A 15,354-nucleotide genomic window follows, 5' to 3' on the forward strand; every position below is an offset into this window, starting at 1 on the left:
GTGTAAATGATGTAGGATGGCAGCAATAGCTGAGGAGGAAGAGTTGTTTCTTTGAGCTCAGTGAAGTGTCTTCACGAGTGCACCTACAGGAGTTTGACTTCTGCTGACATTGTTTCCTTCTCTGCCAGGATGAGTCTTTGGTGTCAGTGCACTTGTGAAGTTGACGGTAGTCAACATGGTTGGCTGAGCTCAGAGACCAGAAGCTGCACAAACCTGTGTTTTCCTAAGCAGTCAGCAAAGCTGCTGAGTGATGCAAATCAAAGTGACAGCCACATCAAGACAGATCCATTAGAGATGAAGGTACAGCCTTTATTCTGGGACCACACCAACCCAACTAAAAGTGAATCTGAATGTCCCAAACTTCATGTTGTCCTTGGCAGACTGCTGCTGCGTTTGTAAGTCAGTTAAGGAGCACCTTGGCATGGCTGGTGAGGCTGTTCCGAGCCCACAGAGCTGGGGCAGCCCCAACAAACATGTTGCAGGAAGTCTCTGTGAGCAAGAACTGATGTTGGCTTTTAGTGCTGGGATGTCCTTCAGCCTCTCCACCCCGAAAGACAGTGAGTTGCAGGAACGTCCCCTGGATAGGGTGAAGAAATGGTTTTTCATGACCAAGAGTATATTTCAGATGTGCTTCTGCAAAGCTGCAAAACACTGAAGCTTTTGTGTTGCAGTTGATGTGAGGCTGCTGTAGCTGTGTGCTGATGTGAGGGTGCTCTAGCCGTGTGCTGCTGCTAGCCTCCATCTGTGTGCTAACCCCTGATGAAGATGTTTAATGAAGACAGGGTGGAGGTTTCACCAAAGGGCAGGAGAGCACAGAACAGGAATTTGCAAGCAAGCTCTGCAGTTCTGCCTGTGCTCCCACCTCACCTAAATCTTGGGATATATAGAAGATAGATGAGGTGAGTAGATTTTGGTATGAATGTGGCTGGCAGCAGAGGCAGACCATGGATTAAACATGCGCCTTGCAAGAAAGGGGCTTTCTTGAGGCAGACAGAGGGGGCTGCTGTTGCTTTGCAGCCCTATTCATCTCCAGCTCTGATGCTAGCATCATTATCAATGTGTTTATATGAAGCTTGGCTGCAAAATGGCTCAGCATCCTCAAGTTTTTGCGAACAGCCCTGTAGCTTTACTAAATACTCCTTTTATTGTGCTGCCAGGGCTGCTCCCAGTCGTGGCCTGTTTGCCACAGTGATATCTGGACTGGAAGTTCAATTCCCTCATGTATTAAATCTGTCTGCAGACTGGCAGGCGACCAGCTGGGCACCTCCTTCTCCAAGTGGTTGCCTGCTTATGTGCAAATCAGCCTTTAATTGCTTCTGTAGTGCCTACCTCACCAGAGTCACAGGAGAGCACAAGTCTTGCTGAGCGCTCAGGTTGTGCAGAGGATGGTGAGGACCAGGACAACCCAGCCCTGCTTCAGCATTGAGTCACCATCCTCGGCTCCAAGCAAACACCCAGAGCTGCTCTGGGCTGCTAGCATGTCCCTGCAGTGTATGAAATAGCTGTCCATCCTCCAGCTGGCAGGCAGCAAGTTACACATGAGTACTGTGAAGAAGGCTTGTTTGCAAACCTGCTACAGAAGTGGAACAGGAGCTGCAGATGAGATGCTCCCGGCAGGGGATGTGCAGCATGCATCTGTGGAGTGATTAAGGGTCCTCCTTGCAAGAGGGTGTTGCTGATGTGTCAAAGTGAGTGTTTCTGCAGAGGAGCACTCCCCAGGGATGCAGGCACTGGATCGAGGCAGCAGGACAGTTTTGTTTAACTCTCAGGAACATCATCTGGTTATTAAAGCAACCAATGGGGGTGCTGCGGTGCAGAGGGATTCTTCTGGAGGAGGTGCAGGGGGAGAAGCAAGTTATGGAAAGACAGAGCTCAGGTCTGGCAGTTCGTTCCCTTGTGTTAACATAAACACGACTGTGTTGGTTTGCCCTGTGATTACTTGCCTGGGAGTAACAATATCCCTGGAGCTCATAGACACTGCCAGCCCCTGCTGAGTGAGGAGGGCTGATGCTCAATGCACCCAGCACTTTCCTTTATAAGGCAAAACATTTCAGATTTTGTTTCTACCTTATTTTAACTTCTCCTAAACAAGGGCAGATTAATTCTGTTGGTGGAACATCTAGTCCAATACTCCCTGACCTGGTGTGGTTATTATAGGCACTGCAAATGAAGATCAAGGATTAACAAAAAGTCAGCATGGGGAGGCTGAGCTCACCAGAGAGTGGAGTGTATGGTGGGGTAGCCTGGGGTCTGGAGATGGCAGAAGAGACAAAAGAGAAGGACAAGCAAGCTTTGTATGCACTTCTGTTTGCTGTGTAGTTTGGTGGGATGGCAGCAGACATGTATGGTCCAAAGGGAATTTGCCCTGTTCCTCTTTCCCTGCTGGGCTTGGCCACAGGGTTTATGGGTGAAAACAGAGGACAGGCTGCGTGTGGGGAAAGATAATTCAGCCTGCTTGTCACTGAGAGGGAGCAAGTCCAACTCAGCTCATTCAGGACTCTTGGACTCTGCTATGCTCATTTAGAAACCAAAGCATAGAGCTAATCACCCGGCAGCCTGCAGCAAGGTGCTTTGTACAGCCTCCCAGGGAAGGGCTGTGTCCCACAGCTGATGGCAGTGCAGATGCTGCTGGGGTGGCTGAGTTTCACCCTATTCCAGGACCCTCAGACACAGCCCATCTCCAGGGTTTTCGTGCCTTGTTTGTTGGGAGGATTGCCAGAGCCTCTCTTCCCCCTCGTACAGCCTGCTGGCAACCTTCTCCTCTCTGCCTGGCTTGATGCCATCTCTCCGTGGCTGGTGCTCTGCCCCCAGCTTGCTCACGGGCCCCTTTCCCATTTAGGGCAAACACTGGATGAGTCCTGCTTTTGGCCAGCTTGCAGCACATCTCCCAACTAATTTTTTTTAAAGCTTGTTTGGTTTTGTTGGTTGTGGGTTTTTTAAAACCCTCTTTTGTTTCTGGAGGCTGTAATCCTCAGCATCCCCCAGCCACGTGTGCTGGCTGTGGCTTGTGATGAGAGATGGCTCTTGCAAAGCTGCACTGGGACAGGAGTGGGTGGGGGAAGCCCAAATATTGTCCTGCTCTGGTTGAGACTTGGCGTTGACAGTCTTTTCTAGCAGACAGAGTGGTGGTGACAGCCGCAGGTTCCTTCTGTAGTAATCATTTAATCTGAGCAGAAACAAGTGCCCTGCAGGCACGGGGGTGTGCATGGCAGGAGCTGGGGCAGGCAGGAGCCAGCATTAGAAAGGGAGAAGAAATCAAAGGAAATCCTCCTAGGAGCCTCCAATACGGTTGGGTTTTCAATCCAGCTGTGCAACCTTCACGTCTGTAGAAAAGGTTGAGTCTGTTTTAGCAGTGCAGGGTGTCTGAGGTGGGAGAGGGGAGGGAAGGGAAGCAAAGTCTGCTGTGCTAAGGGGAGATCTGGTTAGTGGGGGCATTGCTCTGCCCTGTTTTTCCAGCAGGAGAGGTGACTGGAGTCTGGCTACCTGTGTTGCCTCCTCTCTATGGGGTAGGCATCTTAAACACATGGCTTGGCGTTGCTGCTTTAGTGCTGCCCAGCAGCTGGAGACCCTGCCTGATTATACTGGGGTGCAGTTAGTGGGGGCTATCTTGATTGTGTCTTTGGTGTGAGTATGAGAGAGCTGTAACTCACTTTTCAAGAGGACAGTTTCACGAGACATAAAAGTCAAGGCAGACCTGCCCTTGCTAACTGCAGATAGTCTGTCTTTGGGTCTAGGCTGGCCAATCTCTTTCTGCTTTGCACTCCCTGAGCCCAGGATATTAATTGCACTGATCTTGCCTAATGTTTTGAGTGTGCCTGTGTTGGACCTGCCAAGCTTTCCAGGGCAGAAGCAGTACAGACAGTGGACCTGAAGGCATGGTTCTGCCTGTCTCAGGGCAATGCCAGGGCACCCAAATTCCCATCCACATGAAGATGGGAGCACATGGCACATTGCTTTTGCCAGACTCCTGTCCACTTGTGTACTTTTCCCATTCCTGTGTGGTGCAGCTGGAGCGAAGAGGAGGACACCAGTGGTATTCAGTGCTGGGTGGATGCTGACAGCCACACCTTGGTGTCCTCGATGGTGGTTTCACTGGCATTTGCCAAAACCTTTAAAGAGGAAAGGAAAAATGTGCTCATTCTTCCTCTCCTTCCTTTCCTCCTCCCCTTGTGTCCTCCTCCTGCTGTGCGCTGAGCTCCCACTCTGTGTCCATGATGCCCGGAGGAAGCAGAGTGGGTGTGGGGTTGCAGCTCCATCTGGGAATTGTTCTTATCAAACTGGTTTATGTAAAAAAGGAATAATAATAATAATAATAATAATAATAATAATAATAATAATAATAATACCTTTGATGGTAACCAGGGAGATCAGGAGGTACAGCTGCTCCCAGGGCCTAACCTACTGCTCGTGGTGCTTCCTAAGCCTTTACAGGGAGTTTTAGGGTCTTCGTGCTACAGTAGATTTTGTTGCATGCCTGAAATATCTTGGAGGAGCAGAGAGTAACAACTGGGGACTGGTGCAGGGAGCTCAAGCTGCTGGAAGTGGCTTTTGGAGAAGCAGGGAAGAAGTATAAGAAAAGCAAGTTTCCTGCCATAAGCTGGTATATTTATGACTGGAAAGTTTTGGGTTGAAAAGGTCGACAGCAGTCAGCTGAGAGCAATAGAGGTGGTGGCTGTAAAAAGCTGCTTTCCCAGCTCACACCCTGCTCTGCAGTGGGGACAGGAAGGTCCCATGGGGGTCCAGTGGCCCCATGTGATAGAATATGGATGGTGAGCACCAGAAGTGTGAGGGACAGTGCCCAAAGCACCTGGGATGCCCATGGGGAGCTGGGATGGAGTGGAATCTGGACCCATGACTCTTCTGGGGAGGCGAGCTCAGCATGGGGAGCTCAGGCTGTGCCTGCTGCCTCCCCTTGTTGTGCAGGGATGGAGTTTCCAGCCCTGCCTTGGACACCACGTGAAAATGAGACATGCACATCTGGAAGTGGAGTGCATGCACACAGACTGCCAGTTTCTGTATTCCTGCAAATTCTCCCTAATTAGGGACTGCTGGGAAGTTTGCAGTAATGGAAATAGCCTCCTTGTGAGGGGTTCGATGTTCTGGCTGACCCTTGCCTTGCCTTTTTCTCCATGCAGCTAGCATAAGTGTGCATATGGTGGGAATGGAGGGGGGGTGGGTGAGGAGTGGTTTTTCTTCCCTACCTTGAGCTGCAGGCACTGCAGCTTCTTCTGGAGTCAGATGGACCCTCAGCTGCATGGGAAGGCTCTGCAATGGAAACATGCTGTGCCGTGTGTGTGTTAAACTCATTAGAGGATGAGCAAGGGTTCTGAAGCCTCTCTATTAAAACATCTGTGCTGTCATGCAGTGCTGGTTTTGGTTTTGGGTTGGTTTTTTTTTGCCTATATGGTCTTAATATTAAAATACAGTAATTAAAAGTTGGTTTTTTTTAATAATTAAAGTAATTAAGTCAGTTTTCTGGTCAGATCCTAAACTGCACCTCCCAGTTTCTTAGGAAAGTCTGACCTGAAAATAAATGAGAAGGACAAGGGCATGAGACTGAGTTTGTTTTAACTGCGTGAGGTTCAGGCAGATGCAGATCCTGATCCTCTTTCCATTTCCTTCCCCTGCAAGCATCCCCCACCGTTTAATCAACACCAGGGAGTTCAGCTTCCCTTCCCAAGCACAGGGGCTGCCAGCCCACACCACTAATGCAGTGGGGATCCCCACAGCCCCACTGGGAGCACTCGGGCAGCTGGCTGTGTGCTTGGCTGGGGCTGGGATGGTGTGCCTGGCCCAGGCTGGGGACAATGTTTTCCTTTCCAGGCTCCCCACATGCACAATCGCCGGAATCGCCTGCTCAGCGTGAAATGCTTCAAGCTGGGCTCCAGCACTGGCATGAAGTCAGTGGGGCCCACAGTAAACTTGTCCTGTGCACACAGATCACCAGGTAAATGGGCAAAATTATTAGGCTGATGAGGCTCAGAGTGCACTGGAGGATGCTGGTGGGAGGCAGAGCTGTGACCTCCCAACCCAGCTATCTGCTGGTGGATCCAAGCATGGAGGGTGCTCACCTGCAGCATCCTTCCCACTGACAGGCAATGGGACCAAGTGCCTGGTTTGAAACCCACCTTAGTACTGGTTTAAATTCGGAGTGACTTGATCCATCCCCATGGAGGCAGAGGAGGTGCTGGAGACCATCAAGAATTTGCACACATGAGGCACAGAAAGGACTCAGCTCTGTTCTCAGATTAGCAGGGAGAATGGGTGGATGCTGGTCCTCCCCTGGCCCTGCTCAGTGCAACCACATGAGAGGCATTCCCTTGTCTCTTCAGGAACAAGCCAGTACTGACTCTGCATGCTGACTCAGAGTTATACCTGAGATCAAGTTAAGTCTTCATCTTCTTCACAGCTATCTCTTTGCTGGAGATGGGGAGAAAAGGCTGCACAGATCTTGTGTCTGTGATTTTTGCCTCTGTCCTGCCCAGTTCTGATGGGGTGTCTCAGCTCCAGCGTTGTCCCAGAACACCAGGTCTGCTGTTTGCCCAGGCTGTGCAGTGAATACCTGAGAAGCTGTAGGCTTGGGGACCATCTTCCTTGCGTCACACTGTATTTCCTATGAGCAGCTGTGCCTCACCTTGAAACCTCTTTGGCTTTTTGCTATCTTGATTTCACAGCAGTCCCTTTAGACTTCCCATCACTAGCTGTTAAAATCTTCTCATTTCCAGCTCTTACTGACTGGGTTATACCATAACCATGTTCGAATTTGGGCTTTTTTTTTGTTCCCTTGGCAACGGTGATCTTTGCCTGCAGCAGCTCTCCTCTGTGGTGCTTCCGCATGTGATGCTTTATGCAGTCCCATCCCCTTTTCACCTTCATTTCTGCTTGCTTGTACTGATGCTGGGCAGCCAGGATGACTCAAGATGGAGTCCTAGTAATTTCTGCATTGCTGCTGAAAGTGTCTCACGTATTACATTCCAGGAGTGCATTTCCTTAAAACTACAGAGCCTTGTGACTTGTGCTCACATTGGGGGCCACCAGAGCAGTGAGGTCCTTTGTGCTGATGCACTTTTCATGAGCAAAACTTTTATTAAAAGCTCTCTAGTTATTGAGGCTCCATTGTTCTTCCAGATTTTAACCTCTGTTATCTTCCAAGTTATCTGACCCTTTCTGTGCAGTAGCCTGGCTCTGTAACAGGAGCTGTGAAGCTCCATGGCGCTAAGGGCTGAGACCCGGCTGTGTTTCCTTCAGGAGGATCAGTCAATCATCCAGCAATCTCCAATCAGCAACCCTTGGTTTAAATTAGTTAAACTTTTCCCATGATGTTGGTTTCCTTGCCAAGGAAGGGAAGTGTGAATAGCACTGTGGTGTGGCTGTCCTTGCTGTATTTCCTACTGCTCTGGAAGCAGGAAGAGCCTGAAGTCTTGGGAAAGAACCTTTCTTCGTGACAGTTCCTGCGTAATGGGCAGGGCTGGATCCATGCTGTCATCTGCATGAAAGCATGGGCGGAGGTGGTGGGAACCACATCTCAGGCTTTCCTTCCAGATTCTCCCCCCCCCCCCAGCCAGTAACACTGGCAATTCCCAAGGAGCTGGATTTGGCACTGCTCACTGCCACAGCTAACTCTGGTCTTATTACGTGCCAGCTCCCCATGTCTGAGTGATGGCTGTTACATGCCTCTGTGTCCCCACCTGCATTTGGAGATCATTGCAACTCTTCCTAGTGGATTCAGAAGCAGAAATGGGTTTTGAGCAGAAGTTCAAGACCTGAGGAGGTGCAGGGAACAGAGGAGTGGAAAGGGAAGGTAGTTGCAACAGCCTTTTCAGTTTAGAAAGATGTGACTCATCATGCCTTCACCTTCAAAATCTGCCCTGTCTGGATTGCTGTACATCTGGTTTTGACTGTTACCCTGCGCTGGTGCTGCCTGTCCAACAACAGCCAAGGGGGTGGTGCAGCCAGTGCTGCCTCATGCCTTGGCTTGTAGAGATGCCCTGTGGGTTCTGGACCACCAGCACTGAAGGAGTGTGTTCAGAGAGACCAGTGGATGTAGTCTACCTTGACCTTAGCAAGGCCTTTAACACCGTCTCCTGTGACATCCTAGTGAGCAAGCTCAGAACCTGTGAGATGGAAGAGCAGACAGTGAGGTGGGTTATGAGCTGGTTACAAGATAGAGTTCAAAGAGTGGTGATCAGTGGTGCCAGGTCCAGATGGAGAGCTGTAACTAGTAGAGACCTTCAGGTATCAGTGCTGGGTCCAGTGCTGTTCAACATCTTCATCTTCGTGATATTGATGAGGGGACAGAGTCTGCTCAGTAAGTTTGCTTATGCCACAAAACTGGGATGCTTGGCTGATACAGCTAAAGGCTGTGGGGCCATCCAGTGAGATTTGGACAGACAGAGAGCTGGTCAAAGAGGTACCAAATGAGGTTCAGCAAGGACAAATGGGGAAGAATAATAAACTGCACCAGTACAGGATGGGAGGTGATCTGCTGGAGAGCAGCCCTGTGGAGAGAGACCTGGGAGTGCTGGTGGATAATATCCATGGGACAGCAATGTGCCTTTGTGGCCAAGAGGGCCAATGGCATTCTGGGGTGTATTAGGAAGAGTGTGTCCAGCAGATCAAAGGAGATTCTCCTTCCCCTCTACTCTGCCCTGGTAAGACCCCATCTTGAGTACTGCCTTCAGTTTTGGACTCCCCAGTTTAAGAGGGACAGGGATCTGGTGGAGAGGGTCCAATAGAGGGTTGTGAGGATTATTAGGGGACTGGAGCACTACCTTATGAGGAAAGGTTGAGGGACCTGGGACCGTTTAGTCTGGAGAAGACTGAGAGGGGATCTAATAAATGTTTATAAGTATCTGAGGGCTGGGGGTCAGGAGGGGGAGAAGAGGCTCTGCTCACTTGCTCCCTGGGACAGGACAAGAAGCAATGGGTGCAAACTTCATCACAGGAGGTTCCACCTCAACACAAGGGGAAATTTCTGTCCTGCAAGGATTACAGAGCACTGGAACAGGCTCCCCAGAGAGGTTGTGGAGTCTCCTTCTCTGCTCTGTCTGGAGGTGTTCCTCTGTGACCTGAGCTGTAGTCCTGCTCGGACAGGGGGGTTGGACTCAATGATCTCTTTGGGTACCTTCCAACCCCTGACATCCTGTGATCCTGTGACCACTGCAGATCCTAGGAGTTGGCATTGCACGATGCAGGAGCCTCCATCTACATGCTACAACCTAGAACGGCTGAGAAGGATGTTTCATGTGTGATCAGCAGCAGGACCCTCAATAGAAACATTCCTTGGTTAATAATAGTATTTTACTGCTCTTATATAATACTTTTGGTTAGTGAGTCTCAGAAGCATTTTATAGAAGGGGTCAGAATCACCAAAGAGGTTTTTTTCTGGTTGATTGGATGGGGTTTTATTCTAATTAAAATAAGGTAAGGGAAGGGAAGATGCTGTGGGTGAATTACCTGCTTTTGTAAGATTCGGGTAGCAGCACTGACTCATGCCACCTCCTCCAACCAAATCTGACGCTCATGACTGCAGCAGATCATGAGCCTGATAAGAGCTGCATGGGTTCAGAAAAACCTTGACTTGTGGGAGGAAGAAAGTCTGCCTGAACAACTGCATTCTTAGCAGCTTGCAGGGAAGCTGTACAGTGCTGTTTAAAATGCTTATAGATAGGAAAGTCCCTTTTCTGCCTTAGCCTGTCTTGATAAGGGATCTTCTGACACTGATACCTACCATCTCCTTGGGTTTTTTTCTTGTGGAAGTGACTTTCTATATCTGCTCCACACCTTTGTCAGGACAGAGGCAGAGACCAGCACTGGCTTCTTCTGAAGGAGGTCAGGCTGTGATCTAGAGAAGCCCTGGAGGTACTACCTGGAAGGCAGGGATAAGGGTTTCTTGTGTCTGTCAGCTGTCACAGCATCAAGCTAGTTTTAGCTTGATATCTACAACTAAGAGATCAGCAGATTTTCCAGACTGTCTGTTCAAGGGCAGGAAATCACTTCTAGGCCAACAAAACAACTTTGCAGGAAGTCTGTTGCTCATCTGAAGTGCAGAGTGATTATGAAGAAAAAAGGGCTGGGCAGTCAGTGCACTTGGTGGCCTGGGTTAGTAAGCAAACAAGAACTACTTGTATTGTGTCAGGGAAAGGCACTGACTTAAACCCCTACTGCAGCCAGAAGTTTGCAGAACAGGGCTTTTGTCTCAGGCAGCAGTTGTTGTGTGAAGTATCTTAAAGGTCTCACTGACCACAAGCTCAAGGTGAGTTCTCTGATACAGTAAAAACAGTGAGACTCTTGGCTGTGTAAGCAAGGGGAGCAGCAAGCAGCAGAAGAGGTGAAATCTGCTCTCTTTCTTTTGAAAAGAGACTTCTTTCTATTAAAGTAAACACAAACACATGTGAATTGTTGGGAGAAAGGAGCAGGAGAGCCAGGTAAGTGACTAAGGGTCTGAAGAAAATACTTGACATGAAGGACAGAAGGAGCAGAACCAGATTAGTTCATCAAAGGGAATGTAGTTGTTATGATCAGTGTGGGAGATCTTTTGTCAGGCTCAGGGTCCTTAATCTCCTTGATCTACCAGACAAGGGCAAAGCAAGGCCTGTGCCAGAACTGCATTTGGATGAATAGTACAACACTGCTTGTGCTATGCTGAGAGGGCACCCCAGAAACAATTCCAGGTGGATTCTCCATCTCAGTGGGATGGGTGCTCAGTTTCCCAGGGTTGCTGCCTTTCTTGAGTGTTTAGGTAAACACAAGCTTTAGGGTTCAGGATGCAGGTAGAAAACGAAGTGAAACAGTTGTTCCATGCAGACTGGACAAGTGAAGGACTTTTTGGTCTTACACCCTTGTAAAGCTATGTGTTTGACCTTGGCTACATCAGCTAAAGGTGCAGGGAAGTCTCCAGGAGAGAGAAGGATGGGCTTGTATCTCTGGAGGAAAGCTTGCTCCTCCTCTGCTAGCAGGCACGGGGGTTATGTGCTGTGGAGAGAGTTCTTTACATACCTTTCTGCTTTAAATATTTACTAGTAGGATCCTGGATATTCTTGCTACTCTTTAGTAGATGTAGTTTGCTGTCTTCCTCTGCCCTTCTCAGTGCCTTAGGTGCACATGGGTGCAACATTAGCCACCTGGTTTTAATGAAAATGAAGTCCCACTTATAGCCCGGATATTTTATTTCACACTTCTTGGGGCTCTCCTCTAGGCCTGTTGATTTGCTAAACCTTTATTAGATCCAGGATGATAACATCATCTTTCTTAGGAAATGCAGAGTGAGCCAAGGAACTGGAACTGAATCAAACTGCCTCAAACTCTTCTGCTAAAATGCTTCGAGCTTCTTCACCAGCCTGGCTCATGACACTCACTATTCACAGCCCAGCAAACAGGTTTTTTTTCCTAGTGGTTAACTTCTTCTTGCCTCTGGTTGACCTCAAAAGCAGAGTCCCCAACACAGTGCCTCAATGATCCTCATGTGACTTAGTTCAGGGAGTGCCAACAAACTCTAAGCAGTGGGACTGACTCTAAATCTTAGGGGGTGTGCAAGAGGGGAGACTGAATACAAAAAGCATGCTCAGTTCTTCTTCACACTGACTCTGTCACTTAAAGGTTTTTTTGTGATACAGATTTTTGGTTTGGCTCATCTGGTTCATTTTTTTCCCCTCTTCAAACCCATTCTGCAGCCTTGAGTGGAGAATGTACCAGGCAGTTCTGATGCTTAACAGCCTTCACAAAAGGCTGATCTAGGCTCTGCTCTTCCAGCAAGAGTCGGCTGCAGTTTTTAACCAACTACCTCTTTTTTCCTCAATAACTAAGGTTAATTTCACAGCATCACAGTATCATCAGGGTTGGAAGAGACCTCACAGATCATCAAGTCCAACCCTTTACCACAGAGCTCAAGGCTAGACCATGGCACCAAGTGCCACGTCCAATCCTGCCTTGAACAGCTCCAGGGACGGCGACTCCACCACCTCCCCGGGCAGCCCATTCCAGTGTCCAATGACTCTCTCAGTGAAGAACTTTCTCCTCACCTCCAACCTAAATCTCCCCTGGCGCAGCCTGAGGCTGTGTCCTCTCGTTCTGGTGCTGGCCACCTGAGAGAAGAGAGCAACCTCCTCCTGGCCACAACCACCCTTCAGGTAGTTGTAGACAGCAATAAGGTCACCCCTGAGCCTCCTCTTCTCCAGGCTAACCAATCCCAGCTCCCTCAGCCTCTCCTCGTAGGGCTGTGCTCAAGGCCTCTCTCCAGTCTCGTTGCCCTTCTCTGGACATGCTCAAGCATCTCAATGTCCCTCCTAAACTGGGGGGCCCAGAACTGAACACAGTACTCAAGGTGTGGTCTAACCAGTGCAGAGTACAGGGGCAGAATGACCTCCCTGCTCCTGCTGACCACACCATTCCTGATGCAATTTATGACATCTGTGTTTTTACCTACTTGGAGTAGATTGTAGATGTGATCTGCCTGTGACCACTTGAGTAGACTTGAGAAATAAAGTCACTTTATTTGGAAAATGGGTGCCAGCAGTGCAGGTCAGTCAGTATGTGCCTCTGTGCAGTGTGGCACTGCGCCCTGCAAAGCACGTGTGGATGTGGGGACGGCAGGGATACAATACTGGGCACTGAGCTGTGGGTCTGTGTGCACTCCTGCTCTCCTCCAAGGAAGAGGTAACGGTGTTGAGGAGTGGGGTGGCCAGGGAGACGGGCAGTGGTGGCTTTACAGATGGTGTGTGGCATAGGGAGGCATTGCCATGTACATGCTGCTGTAGCAGAGTGATGTGAAGCCTCTTCCTCTGCTCTGTTGTGGTGTGTTGGTTTCTGATGTCACTGGCAGCACAAGAAATGAAAGAGATGAGCACTACTCTCTGCAGAAGTGAAGGAAAACCACTGCATACCTCAAAATGCCATACTTCCATTTTAAAGGGGTGTTCTCAAGACTATTTAAGTAGTTCTCATGTTTTAAAGTAATGCCTTTCCTTGGATTAAAACCTCAAGCTAGTAACAAATATCACTTGGTGCTGTTGGTTTCATCTTCTGGTTCACACACTCTTGGGCAGTCTGTGGTGTCTGCAGACTTTGGAAGTGTTCAATTACGTGTGACAGAAGTGATGAAGCATGTACTTTCTGCAGCACCAGGCAGTAACAGTGCTGCTCTTCTGCATAATTTTTGCTTTATGGTTCTTCCCAAGTGGACAAAAACCCAGCCCAGTAATTCTCCTTTTCCTGTTGATGTGCCTGGACACGTTTTAGTGGGTATCATCACTTTTAAATGATGCTACTAAAACACAGGGCGGGGAGGATAAAAAAAGGGGTCAGGAGGGCAGGATCTGAATCAACACGGAAAAGGAGAAGCATCAGATAAGGAGCAGAGATGCATAAAAGGAGAGGGTGTGAGTAGTGGCAGGGGGGCAGCAGGGCCATGGATGGGGCTAGTGTTGATGTCCAGAGCTGGCACTGGCCTTGCTGGTACTGTCTGATGAGGAATGAACTGTGGCAGCATGGGGTTCAGCCCAGATGTGCCCAGCTGCGTGCTTGGCTTTGAGGCAGGTTTTACAGCTGCTTCTGCTGTTGTGGTGGTGGTTTTCCCGAGCTGGCTTGGATTTAAAAGTGCTGGGCCAGCTCCACTAGTGCTCCATTTGGCTTTGGAGAAATGAGAAAAGCAGAAGTGTTTCCAAACAAGGGCACACTGGCAAGTGGATGGGTTACCGGTGCTCGACAATGTCAGTGGTGTAACGGTGCCACCCATCTCGTGGGCACCCACAGGATGGTCATCACCCTCTTACCGCGGGCTTGGCTGGGGCTGACCGGGAGCAGACATCGGGGTCCAGCCCCTGTTTTGAGCTCTTCCCCGGGCCGGGGGGATGTGGCAGCAGCTCCGCCCCGCGAGATGCTGTTTGCGGGGGGGGCAGTGGGGGTATCAGCGCCCTGCTCCCCCGCGGGTGCCCCTTCCACTCACCAACCCACCCGGGGAGGGATAGGGGGTCCCCGCCCGCCGCTCGACCGAGGGGCCGGGGCGGCATGTGACGGGCGTGGGGAGCAGCCAGTGCGCGGCGAGGGGGCCGGGCCGAGCCGGGTCGGGCTGGGCCGGGCCGGGCGGCATGGCAGGCTGCCCGTCGGAGCGGGGGGCGGCCGCAGCCGTTCACCCTCCGCCATTCATTCGGCCGCAGGCGGCGGCGGCTGCTGCTGCTCCTGCTCGAACCCGCACGGCCGCGGCCCGCAGAGCCGGGGGACAGCGCCCCGCGCCCCGCCATGGCCGACCCGGCCGTCAACGCTCACCTGGAGGGCATCATCTCCGACTTCGAAGGTGGGTGGCTCTGGGATTGCGGGACGGGGTGTGTGTTGAACCCCGAGAGTGTGGGTGGGTGCCGCTGCTGTTCGGGCTGAACAGGGGCAGAAGCGGGGAGAAGTTGTTGCCGGCAGCGCGGAGCCACCCGCGCCTCTCGTGGGCACCGCGCTTGGCTGGGGGCTGTAGCGGAGCGGCGTAGAGCAACCCCTCCCCGGGCTCCCGGCTGCTCCCTGCCTCTCTCCGGTGGTGCCCGGGAGGTGGATCCAGCTTCTCCTGGGGCCTCACTGAGGCTCCCTCCTCGAGTGGGTTGTAAGGAACGGGGGCCCTAGGGCGGCAGGGGCCAGCCCCTGGCAGCCAGCGCAGCTCCGGGGCCAGGGGTATCGGTGCCGTGGCTTTTGTTCGGAGCAGCGTTGCGGCGGGTGTTATCTGCTAAAGCAGGGTCCTACGGGATGTTTTTCCTTTCCTGCCTTTCCGAATTGGTTTATGGATACTTTGAGCTGAAAACTCAGCCTGACGTGATTAAACGTCCGTGAAACCCCGCTCCTTTCTGTCGACTCCCAGATTTTGGATGCCGACAACAGCCCTGGAGTAGCGGGGCGGTGGGTGATGAGCCTAAGTTTCATATATGCCCATAGTGGGATCTGCCCACCATGGAAAGCTTTGCATTTGTCCCGTGGCAGAGCTCCAGCAGCCCGACGGCTTTGCTTTGCTCTCCGATGGAGGATCTCCTTCAGTCCCCCTCCTTGCAGTCCCTTTGATGTTAGGACGGGGATGCCTTCTCCTCGGGCATCTGTAGCTCTTGCCCTGTGTGCTGCCTTTTTCAGGCAAGAGGGCAGGTTAGTGGAGAAGTGTGCGGCTGCCAGACGCGTAGGGGAGTGCGAGATGGGCAGAAGAAGGGTGGAGGGGTTTGTCTGAAGCAGACGTTGAGAGATCAGCTCAGGAGAGCTCATCTTACCGAGCGGAGTTTTGGCAGAGCAGCTCTGTCCCTGCGCACTCTCGCGTCCTGGCAACCACCCAAACTGAGCTTCGTGCAGCGGTTTCTAGAAAAAAAAAACAAGCAAGAAATAGTGGAGATCTGGGGG

The 15,354-nt window shown here is 51.0% G+C and overlaps 1 protein-coding gene across 4 annotated transcripts in view; it reads left to right on the forward strand.

The window, feature by feature from the left end:
- Positions 1-15,354, forward strand: part of SEPTIN9 (septin 9) — a 145,684-nt gene that overhangs the window by 58,103 nt on the left and 72,227 nt on the right. The window contains exon 1 of one of the 4 annotated variants that reach the window (XM_064150895.1): positions 14,098-14,290. The exons of the other annotated variants lie outside the window; for them this stretch is intronic. Coding sequence (XP_064006965.1) covers positions 14,236-14,290 — 55 coding nt within the window. The 5' untranslated portion in view covers positions 14,098-14,235. Of the gene's footprint in view, positions 1-14,097; positions 14,291-15,354 lie in introns of those variants that run through there. 4 annotated transcript variants of the gene reach the window in all.

Source organism: Pogoniulus pusillus, chromosome 11, assembly GCF_015220805.1.
Source record: "Pogoniulus pusillus isolate bPogPus1 chromosome 11, bPogPus1.pri, whole genome shotgun sequence".
NCBI classification, from domain to species: domain Eukaryota; kingdom Metazoa; phylum Chordata; class Aves; order Piciformes; family Lybiidae; genus Pogoniulus; species Pogoniulus pusillus.